The sequence below is a fragment of the Poecile atricapillus genome, chromosome 6 (genome assembly GCF_030490865.1).
Source record: "Poecile atricapillus isolate bPoeAtr1 chromosome 6, bPoeAtr1.hap1, whole genome shotgun sequence".
NCBI classification, from domain to species: domain Eukaryota; kingdom Metazoa; phylum Chordata; class Aves; order Passeriformes; family Paridae; genus Poecile; species Poecile atricapillus.
In genome coordinates, this window is record NC_081254.1 from 12,033,067 (window position 1) to 12,045,282 (window position 12,216).

General features: G+C 42.0%; 1 protein-coding gene across 1 annotated transcript in view; it reads right to left on the reverse strand.

Annotated features, from left to right (window-relative positions):
- Positions 1–12,216, reverse strand: part of CDHR1 (cadherin related family member 1) — a 44,872-nt gene that overhangs the window by 5,303 nt on the left and 27,353 nt on the right. Inside the window, exons 13-16 of the mRNA XM_058842018.1 lie at positions 9,634–9,798; positions 7,519–7,586; positions 4,803–5,031; positions 3,659–3,913 (exon numbers count right to left, since the gene is read on the reverse strand). Of these exons, the coding sequence (XP_058698001.1) occupies positions 3,659–3,913; positions 4,803–5,031; positions 7,519–7,586; positions 9,634–9,798 (717 nt within the window). The remainder of the gene's footprint in view (positions 1–3,658; positions 3,914–4,802; positions 5,032–7,518; positions 7,587–9,633; positions 9,799–12,216) is intronic.

Below are 12,216 nucleotides of genomic sequence, written 5' to 3' on the forward strand. Positions count from 1 at the left end.
GGGAAGTACACATTTAAACCATTTTCAAGTCCTTGTGTTGATTACCAGCAGTGCCACGTAGCCAGCTCAACGAATAGTACCACTTTGTAATTGCTGAAGCTGTAGTTTTTTTCCTAAAAGGCACACTGCATTTTGAAGAGTACTGGTTTTTCTGGTATACATAAAATAAAACCAGATACATGATGAAATGGAAGCTGTCGTATCTCTGTGGGCCAGGACCTGGAAGAAACACTCTTTCTTAACAGCCATCAAAGGAGTTAAAATACCACTGCTCACAGAAGATAATGCTTTGCTGTTTTTGTTAATGTGACAGTTTCTCAAGAGCCTTTCCTAATGTATGGGTTGCAGTGAGCAGAGCACATGGGCCAAGTATCCAAAAGCTGGACCCAAAAGGAATGTGGTTGATCTGTTCAACCACATGAGCAGCCAAGGCTCACCAGCTATATTTAGGAGTCTAAGTAAGTAGGCAAACCTGTTAAGAGCCCATGCTATTGCAGATTATTTGTAGATGTGGGACTTAAGGGACATAGTTTTTGATGGACTTGGAAGTGCTGAATTAACAGTTGGACTCGATCTTAAATGCTTGGTTCAATGATTGTGTTACAGACAACTTGGGCTATGTTGACTTAAGCAAGTGGATGTGTACTATCTGAACAATGAACCAGCTGGTTCTGAGTAGCCTACTTCCATGCATTCAGTGTTCCTGGGGTTTTGTTCTAGCCTGGTTGCGGGGAGGGACTGCCTGTTGGTGCCCAGGCACACTAGGTGTGCTCCCCAAACACATTTTCCTCTGAAAGGAGTCTACCTTGTGTGCTTGGAGCTATGTGAGGCACAGGCACAGTATGTGGGGATGATCAGGAGATTTGCTTCAGAAGTGACTCCTGATCCGAGGTAGAGCACCAGCTGCCCCTGCAATGCTTATCCCAAAGCTCAGTCCTATCCCTGTATATGAAGGCTGTGTTTGCATCACTGCAATACAAACACCAGCATGAGGCAAGATTTCTCAAATCAAACCAACATTTTTTTCAAGTCCATGAAACTGAGGAAAGAAGTTGCTAACTGCTCTGCAAATGTGGCAAGGGCTGTGCAGTGCCATCAACCACAGTTCCCATGGTTGCAGTTAGTACGAGAGAGGAGAAGATCTCCATGTTACTTCAAAGATTTTTGTTGAGCCTTTCAGTTAGGAGAACCTAAAACTGAGACTCACCTGCTATATTTAGAAGTTTAAATGATTGGCCAAAGCTATTAAGAACTACAGATTATGCTGTCTAAATAAGGACTTAATCCTCAGTCCAAGAAGAGGTGTAAATAAACGCCCCCTCTACATTTGCAGAACCTCAGTGGAGTCATCAAGAGGCCAAGGGATGCCCCCATCAGGCCAGCCTTCAGGAACAGGAGTGGGAATCAGCCTCTGAAAATATCAGGCAGCAGGAATAGATTTCTGAGTGAGACATACGGATGGAAAAAGACTGGCTTTTCCAGCATTTGTTTTTTATTCTGTGAAAGGATATTTTTTATTTACTGTGAAAGGACAGTATATTAACAGATTCCCCTCAATACCAATTTCCATAAAATCAGACTCAGTTAAATGAAAAGGCTTTTGGATTCTTTTAGCACTGTATTATTCCAAGAGAAGAAGGTCCTTTTGATGTGCAATACTGCTGAACTTAGCCACAAGGCATCCATCTCGAAGGGCACAGACTTGTGCTAATTGCAATGGTGAACGTTAATCAGAAAATATGCCTGTTTAATTACTTACTGTGATTAACACTGCAGGAAACCTCTAGGGGATGCATTCAAAATATCCTCCCTATCCAAAATCAGTAATACATAAATGCACACCAAACAGTGAAATAAGAGCCTTTGTGCAGCTGGGGCACAGAGGGATGAAATGCACATTTGTAACAGCCTCAGAGAAAGAGAGAGAGTGTGTGTATGCAATATGCCTACACCAAGAGATTGTTTTCTTCACAAAGTGTTAGCAGTGACTGTGCTGTTCCTGGGACACAGGGAGAGACCAAGAGTTTTGGACACTGGCACTGCATCTCTCATGCATGCAAACGGAAATCTGTTCCTGCAAAAAAGATGGGATGCTATGGGATAAAAAACCTCCAATCTAACCAATCAACCAAATAATTTCAAGCAATGGAATAAGTAATAGATAGATATACAAAAGGTTATGGAGGATGTGACACTAGATCAGTAGCTCAGATCCTGCTGAAGAAACCTACTCAAAGAATGAAGATGGTGTTGCTATCTCAGACTCTCTGTTGGGACTTGGCATCAAGAAGAGCACAGGAAGATGGAAAAAAAACTGTGTGTGCAAGGAAATCCATGTCATTACATGCTCTCTGCTTTCTCTTTAGGCTTCATGAGGAGGGCTCTCCCTCACTTTGTGCCAAATATGTACCTGGGGAGGGGCAGAAAAAGAAGCAGACAGGGGACTTCATACAAGACACCATCTTTCATCAGGTAATGCTATTGCTTCAAGCACAAGAAGGAAATTCAGGAAATTCAGGAAATTCAGGAAATTCAGGAAAACCCAAGTGTTAAGCAGTGCATTTCCTTTGTATGTGTAAGAACAGCTACATCTCTAGACTTACCACAGACACCGCTCATGCAGAGTCCCCCAGCCCCACACGGCAGAGCCCTGCAGCAGCAAGCGCAGCCCATGCCCCAAGAAACTTGGCCCCATGGCCAAGGCACTGCCAAGTCCCCTGGCAGTTCAGCAGGCTCTGAACTGTGCACAAAAACTATCATATGAATGTGCCTCACAAGGAGTATCAGTGGAATAAGAGCAGATGGAGAAAACAGAAAGATTATATGAGACCTAAGAGCAGTGGGAGCATTGTGACCAAGCAAAGAGAAGGCCAGCTGCAGCCTGTAGGATGAGCTTTGCATCTTTTCCCAGTTTATGTGTGTGGTCCAGAGACTGTCAGGCTAATGATGTGTTTCTCATCTACTTTAAAGCCTATTTCCTCCCTGCTGGTACCTAGTTAAAGGCATGGCAAGGCAGTTACAATAAATAAGAATTGTGCAAGCATGCGCTGCACACCATAAATTGCTGCTTGTTCTTCAGCTGACGTAAAAGCTGGACTAAGGAAAATCTCAACCTCCACGTGCAAGACTCTTTTAGAGTCTTCTTGTTTCATCTGCTAATAATACTGCAATTATTAAATTCCCATCCAAAGTTCTATGTACTTTAAAGCATTTCTGTAAAGCTTTTTCTCACTTTTCCTATGTCACTCAGGTTGATTTATCTGATTTATTTCACTCTCACCCCAGCTGCTTTCCACTCACTTTTTATAAGGGAAAAAGATTTTTTTTTCTTCTCTTGGATGAAAATAAAAAGGCAGAAATTTAGCAGTTGGGATTTACCTTTACTCTGAGAAGTCTATAGACCTTTAATCATATCTAACAATCTCTAACAAAAAACTCATCTCCCAGTTACATTATGCTCCTACCTTTGTACCTTTGCAATATTTCTGATCAAAATAACTTTCACATTTGTGGCTATAGAATCCAGATTTACCACAAGGCTATAAAAACACTCTACAAAACAGAGCTGGCAAGTCTCAGAAAAGGAGCAAACAATGTCTACCCTTTGGTGCCTTTCAGGGATCGTCTCCCACAGGGATTTTCTAAAACATTTGCTTACCTCTTCTGTGATATCGATCTTCAGAACTGCTGTGGTACTGAAGGACGGGGAGCCTCGGTCTTTGGCCTGGACCACCAATGACCATATGCAGTCTTTATTGTTTGTGATGTTGTGGATGATGTCCAGAGATCGGATATAGGATTTCAGCTTGATTTCCCCAGTGCTTTGGTCTATGTCAAACACATTGGCTGGATCTGCTTGCATGATGGAATAATCCACAATGTTGTTGGGTTCTTCTGCATCTTGGTCTATAGCCTGGTAGGGGAAGTGTAAAAAACAAAGGTGTTATTGTTTGTATCTTTGCCTGAGGACAAAAAGCTTCTGAGCATTCAGTTCTGAACAACACTGGGCTGCTTTCATTTCATCTTGGAAGCTAGGCTACATTTTCTAGTGAAAAATAGCAGGACTAGGCTCCTTTCTTTATAAGTGATTTCTATTTGAGATGAAATAAAATCAGAGGAAAAACTGAACTCTAACCTATCTGTAGAATGCAAATGGTCCTCAGCTGGGAGCTTCTTACACAGTGTGGGGGACAAATGTGAAGTGATAAAGAGCAACGGGATTAGCTCCATGCCATAAACTGTAGCTTGCCTTAATTTTTGTGCTGTGGTATTTATTCTACTAACATAAGGTGTCGTGTGATCAGGCTTCATGATATGCATTTAAATGTGTCTAACATAGGATGTTCTGTGCCTTTGCCTGGGAATTGTTACTGCATTTTTTCACCTTCCGTTCCACACTGGATTATTGAATACAGTTCTTCAGAATGAAGGGAACTAAGTTGTGTGGTTGAACACAAAGGGGTGTCAGGAAGGTTAAGTGTTTAAAATCCTGTGCTTTCATTCACGTATCTTATTTGGACTTCTTGTGATCACTGTATAATCCAGGATTGTCCACCAGCTGATCGTTCAAATACTGTAAAAGGACTTTATATTCTGCCCATAGAATTTATTTCTCCTTCTCAGCAGTCAGTAAATACTATAATTCACACTTTAATCCATTTGTTACATCCAAATGGATGTGCAAAATAAAGCTGCAGGAAAAGGCAACTTTCAGACATTCATCATGACCCCTGAGAATAAACAGCAGAGCCAGGTGGTTTTCCAAAGCACTCTGCTTTGTGACACACGGTGCCATCCCTCACCTCTATCTTCACTGGTGACCCAATGATCATCGTCTTTTCCTGGATGTTTTCATTGAACTCTGGAGAGTGGTCATTGACATCCAGCACGGTGATAAACACTTCAGCCAAGCTGTATTTCCCATCTGTGTCCTCTGCTTTCACATAGAAATTATACTTGGAGTTCACTTCAGCATCTAGTACAGCCCAGGGCTGGGTGTAAATTATACCTGTTGATGGGTGGATTAGGAACCTGGAAAAGAGGGAAGAGAAAACTTTTGGTCACTTAATGTGTGTTTAGAGCCTGCCTTTGCTGCAGGCTGTGAACACTGAAATGCTGTGCCCAGACACGGGTACTCTTCACCTAGTTCCTCTCTGGGTGATGTTTCCAAATCCTTCACTCTACCTAGTTTTTGTCTAGTTCCTTAAGGCTTGAAAACTAGAGAACTATCAGTGTCTCATAGTTTTGTCTCTCTTGTGCCATTTTAGCTGTATTTTCCATTAAAAGTATTTGTCCTCAGTAAATGCTCAGTGTGATGGCCTTCTCCCAGAGTGATTTCCTTGCATTAAAAGGAAAAACATTATTTTTACTTTTTTTTTTCAGTTTAAAAGTACAGTGTAATAGATTGTCCTGCATAAATTAAGATTGATTTATATCTCCTAAATGGCTAAAAGAAGCATAACATATTAAGCTCTTCACTTCTCAGAATGGGTAGGAAAAAAATCTGCTCTTAAATCTCCCAAACTACAGGGCAAATTATCTTCTCCAAAAAAAATCGTTTTTCCATAGACTGACACTGGGATGGGAGTGGGTGTTCAGATTTATCTGTTGCAACTTCAATTTTACACATTTGTAATTACAGAGACACTGTCAAAAGTGTCAGCCCAAAGTTTGGATTTATAGAGAAGATACCAACACAGTGTCTTTTTAAAATGGTCTGCCAGTGTAGGCTTCAAGCAGTGGAGCTTGTAACAGATGAAGGTTGTTATATATCCTTTGATCAATGTACAGGGTAGCAAAATACTTTCTGTATTCCAACTGTGAATGCAATTGAGAGTGATTATAAAAGGGGCATTTAGTAATCCAAAATCTTCAATTGTTCTCATAACTCTGTTAAATACAAATGCAAGTTTTGATGAAATCCAAGATGTGAAGGTGGGAATAGCTGTGTAGGAGACAGTGCCTGTGCAGTCTCCTCAGCACCCAGCCCAGCCTAACCATGCAGACAGCACTCTCATCATTCCCATTTTAGTGGAAGAATAGAAGTGCTCCCACTGGTAGCTTGGATTACCAAAGTAGGATTACCATCAGATTGGTTTCATCTTCAACAGTTAACACGATTTCTCTTACCCCACTACAACTCATCTTTCTGCCCACGCAACTGCACACCCACTGATGTAATATCCAAAACAGAAACATTGTGCCTCTAGTTGGAATTCTCCTATCTGCATCAAACTGTGTGTTCAGCAGATCTAGAGTTGCCAGGGCTAGAAAATCAATCCAGCCTTGCAGAGCTATGCCATTCTGGCACGAGGAAAACAAACAAAAATACTAAAGAAGGAAAAGAAAAGCTCACATCATAATTTCTTCATTCAACTGCACAAGAACAATGAATCTGAGCATCCCCATAATGTCAATCAGAATAAAGTTGTGCTTACATTTTTTTCCCCCCTAAATCCTTTGTCAACAACCTTCTCAAGCTTCTTTCCACCAGCTGCTACATTCTAAACCTAAGAGGTCTGCCGGCATGACATGACCTTTTCTTGCTTCTCTCTGTGCGGTTAGCAGCTAGCTTAAAGACTTAGTGAAGAGCTCAAAATAATCCATTGTGGAAATGCTCCCATATGTGTATCTTTCTGGCTACAGAAGAGGTTCATCCTTAACATCTTGGATTTTGGACTTTGATTGTGCCTCCTAAACGGCTTTCACCTGAACAAGAGGAGTTCAGCTTTAGCTCCAGGTGGAAAATGTACAGAGGAAAAAATTCTTGAGATGAGTGCCTGAAAATCTCATTCATTTCCAGCGTTCTGCCCTGCAGCCCTGCCCTGCAGCTGCAGGCTCCAGCAGGAATCACTGTGACAGCCATGTCACTGATCCCAGACATGCTTGGGAGCTGGGATGGATATGGTGTGAAGGAACCACTGTTTCAAGATGTTCTACCCCCAGCACTGTCCCCAAAGACAGGGAGAGGGAGGAAGCCATTATTACCAAATCAAGTAAGCATAAGGTTCTCTTTTTCCTGACTATTACGTTTAAATATATGAAAGGCTTTTAACACCCAATGCAGCTGACCTCCAAAGCTGAAGTTTATATCCTTGAATATCTTGTCTTCCTTGATTTATTTTGACAAGAGCTATTTGTAAAGCCATATGGAAAGGGAAGGGGAAAGAACCAAGAGATTCTTTTTCTGTAGAACTGACTTTTCCCTTGGCTAGATCAAAACCTCTCTTTCTCTTAAAAGTGTTTTTCAAATGGTGATTGAACAAGTCCTGTGTATTGATACTTCAGCTGCCTTATATCTCTTTGGGGGTTTGTGGGTAGAATTCCTTGGGTTCATGAAGCAGATGTTTAATGATCACAGTAGCTTTACTGCTGTTGTGTTCACAGAACTCACAAAGAACATGGTAAAAATGTCCTTGGAAATGAGCAGATCAAGAATGAGTCGGCTAGCTTATTTTAAAATTCTTTTAGAACTCTGCTTATAGGTTATGTACTTTTATTTATTTACTTGTTACTTACAGATCTGCTCCTGTTCCATAGATAGAGTACTTGATTTCTCCCCAAAGCCCTGAATCTGGATCTGTAGCCTTAAGAAAAGAAAGAAAAGAAAGTTTTATTTTACTAAAATGCAAAAAGAAATGTTTAACTTTTTTTTAACAACAGGCCCAAATGCTTTTCACTCTCTTTGCCACTACATTTTTAGTGGGAAACCGCATGAGAAAATATGCACCTAGAAAGTGCACAACTTATCCACCAGGAAATGTCCCTGCCAGTCCCAGGAATGCTGTCCCTGGTGCCCGGGGGCTCTGGCAGGGAGACTGACACTAGATGGCCCCATCCATCCACAGTTACCTCATCCTCCTTTGATAGAGATGGAGATAGTCTCAATGACATGAACACACAGCCAGCTCTCAAACCTTCCTAATTGTCAGTTAAACATTAATGAATATTCCCTAGAAAAATGATTTACTTTATATAGAGTATTTTAAGCTTCTGCTTGTTTAATTGATTCGATTTAAAGTAATGAATAACAAATGTTTCAATCTATACATTGTATTTCAGCTTTGTTTATATTTTAATCACTCCTGTGCTCGTGTGACTTTTAATAATGCAAATAGTAGGCCAGATGATATCTTTGTTTCATACTCTTGTTGGCTTCCTTTCTTAGCTCAGGCTTAGGAGAGCTATTGATCTGGTAGCAGCTATTTCTATAAGCTCATTCTTCTCTGGTAGCTCTGAGGAGGTGTTATACCGTTGTATCTGGCCATCAAAATTCATGGTGGTGCTGGTTGATTAATTCATCTTCCTGTTTAAATATTTGAGAACTGGAACAATGTCTTGACTCCTGCATGATTAACACAACACACCTGCAGCCCTACTGATAGGGGTTGTTTTGTTCTTTGGCATTGACTTGTCAGATTCTCTCACCCCATAATTTTGACCAAAGCCTAGTTTAGTACTGTCTAACTTTATTTAAAACATTTGCATACCTGGGACTTCCTCCAGAATTGCCATTCTGAGTACCTGAAACATCTTAGTTTTTCACATATAGTTGTGAATCTGGGTCAAGTACTGAGTTGACAGCACATGACTAAATTTTACATGGGCTCCTCAGCTACACATTCCTGTGCACTTTGGCTCAGAATTTTTGTTGCTTCTGCAAACATTTTTTATTTTTTTTTTCTGTCCATGTCCTAGATATTTTTTTATTCCTATTACCTCAAGGATAGTAATGCTTAACACTCTCTAATATCTTTCCTATTAGTTTCATGTAATAACCTTTTTCTCTATTATGTTTTACTTTGATTCCCCCATCACTAAAACTTGCCTTCATCACTTTATTATTCTGAGTATTTAATTGTCTTTCTTACTTGTTGCCAGCTTGTGCTGGAGATCTCTGGCAACCTGCCTCCACCATCCTTACCTGAGTGGCCTCTTCAAGGTGACCTGCATCCCCCACTGAGGCCCAGGTGGCCAGGAGCTTTCTTGGCTTTGTGACATGATGGCTGTTTCCAGTCTCAGCAGTTGCATTAGAGAGAGGCAGCTGAAAATGCTCCTCCAGCACTCAGGGTCCGTGTAATACCCTGACTTTCTTTGTATTAAAATGCAAGGCACTGGAGAATCTATAGGCATATTTTTCCCACTGTGGGAAGGTACATACATAGGGAGCTTTTTTCCCCAGTCCTAAACACTTGAATTTTATATTCGTGCCCTCATTAACAGTTTAATTATGCCTTTAGCAGCCATGTTCCTCCCAGGAGGAGGAGACTAAAACCTACTAAGCAGCCATCTTGTTTTCTTTTTACTCATACTTAAGCAAGCAAAATCCAGTAAATCCAATTCCACTTAGCCATGACTGAATCTTCCCACTGGACACTGATTTGGCTGAGGCTTTTTTAATACTTAAACACCATGTGATTTGTCTTAAAAGCAGATGGCCCTTGTTGTTCTAAATAATATTTGTCTAAAACTTTTTTTCCGAACTCTTTTTTCCCTGGTTGATTCTGGAAAGGAATTGGAGTTTGGTCCAGAAATCAAATGGTGAGTAAGACTTGCTACTTGCCCTGTCCAGTGTTTTTAAGGAACTGTCTCCACAGAAAAGGGAACATTTCTTAAGAGGTGACTGAAACTTACTGTAACAGCGACTACATTTGAGCCCCCCGGGGAGTTCTCGGGGATCCTGGCAATGTAGTAGTCAGAGGAGAACTTCGGGACATTGTCATTGGTATCCAGCAGGCGAATCACTACGTCAGCCGTCGAGCTGAATTTCTCAGGTGTGTTCACCTCAATTGCAAGAAGCTAAGAAGAAGAAATCCAGAAATCACTACAAAGCAGCTAGTAGTTCTCTTAAAGGAGCTTCCTCCCCCACCCACAGCACACCGGTGCGTTTCAGCCTGGTTGGACCAGACAGCTCAGAACCAGGGAGACGATGAGCCAGGTCACCATGTAGCCTTGGCTTGTTTGTGTGTGCTTGATTGCAATGGGTAATCAAGCTGTGAGAGAGGCCTTCAAACTGTGTATTCATATTAGACTTCATGTGACAGATGTGACCAGTCATAACTAACCAACACACATCCAAAAGCCATAACAGAAGCCTACGAACAGTCATTGCTGGGCAGCTCCTAGAACTCTGGGAAACATAAGCACTGAATTGTTTTGAATAACCTCATACATTTAATCCTGATCTTAATTGTAGAGGATGTTCTTTATCAGGAAAATGTCAGGAACAATAAACTGCACCAAACAGGGTATAAAGATGAGGGAACCTGTTGTTTTGAAGTAGCATTACTCCCACCCCAAATGTTGGATGGTCAGGCATGTACAGCACCATTCTCAAAGATTGTGAGGGCTTCTACTACTGACTTCATGGGACTTCTACCCTCATTGCCTCATGCTGATCAGGACTTTGTCAGATAACGTGGGAGCTTTTGAATTGCCTTACTGTCTCTGAGGAGAACAGAGCTCTCTGACACCACACATTCTTATAACTGCTCATCTGAAAGGACAGGCAATCACACAGAGCAAACTGAGTCTCTCTACTGTATCTTTCTATTCCTTATCCTTTTATTGAGTAAAATCTACTGGATTTGGGGAGCATTCAGTAGGATGCCTGAGCTGGTAGAGCAGCAAGCTCAGGTGGTGTGTGGCTGAACAAGAAGCAGTTTCAACAATGGGTACTGAGAGGCACTAGAGACACTGGGATCTTCACAGTGTCTGTCCCAGGCATCTGTCCCATGGGTGGCTGCACCACACAGGATCAGCACTAGGCCATCAGTCCTGGGCTCTGTGGGGGCTGAGCCCAAATGGCTAACACCAAAAACAATGGTCTCATGTTTAGTTTTCATGCTTGGGCAGAGACATAGTTAACACAAAGAAGGAGGGCTCTAAGAAGACAGCCTACCACTAATAGAATAGTGAGCAGGACATGAACTGCGATGTAAGAGGCTCAGCTGAAAAATCTGGCTGCAGGCATTTTAATTCCTAGGAGAAGTGTCCCAGGAGCTCCCACAAAGAGAGTGAGTGCCTAAGTGAGCTTTGGAAGGAGCAGCAGGGCTGCCACAGCATGCCCTGCTGCACTGGTGCTGTGGCTGCGGGAGCTCATCGCTCGGGTGCCGCAGGTCCCGGCGAGGCGGGTGAGTGATGCTCACAGCAGTGGCACTGCCACCTGCCTGGGGGACACACACTGTGCTCAAGCCTCTGCTCTGCCAGATTTGGACACGTTTGTATCACCTCGAGGTGAAAGCAGAAAGTGGGGAGCTGCTGTTCAAGCAGACAGGGAAAAGGCTATCTCAGTGTCATCTCCTAGAGCTGTGCCTGCTGTGTGAACATTTATAATGTTTGGAAATAAAGAGAAGAAATGAATCTTGAAGGATTGCTTGCAATTGCTGCAGGACACATCTGCTCTAAAAGGGAAACTGGTGACTACATCGCTGTGTTAACTTCTGTGTTTGGGAGTCTCAGGTGGTGCTACAGAAAAAGAAATTTTTGAAGGGACAGCCATACAGACATCAGCAAAAACCTCCTCATGAGAAATCTCAGCTCCTGAAGCAGTACAGAGGTAAAATCTTAGTGCTGATTGTGCACATGGAGCTATAAGTAAATGATAACATCTGCAGTTAAATCATCTTTGCTGCTGCAATCAGCCTATCTCAGTGTACCTTATGAAAGCTCAGTATTTTTACTTTGTTTCCTATGCTTATTTTTTATTCCCTCTTCTTTAAGCATCCACAGTCCTGCTATGTCAACATGCTGACATCTTCCTTCAGGGAGGGAGTTTTGTCAGCTTACTTGCCTGCAGTGCCTTATGCAGACCTGTATTGTTTGTTTCATGCAGAAAGAAAAAAAAATGGCATAAAGCTATTACTTCTCAGGACTACATACAACAATTAATATTTAAATGCCAGAAGAGCAAACTGACATGCAATCTTAAAAGTGGTAGGTAAATTTTTAAAATAGAGTTTGATTTTGGCAACTAAAGATAATTGCAGCCTTAGCCAGTCTGTAGAAGTGAGTGTCTGCAGCATGTCCAGGCTCCTGCCAAGGCACAGTGTGCTCTAAGCTGAAGGAGATGCAGGCAGGAGGATTGTCCCCAAAGCATGGCAGCCCATAACAAGGTGGGACAGCAGTATCTGGCCCCTGTGGCAGAGGGACTGGGAGAGATGTGTGAATTACTGTAGCTGCCATACTTTGTGAAACCCATTTGAGCTCTTGTACAGA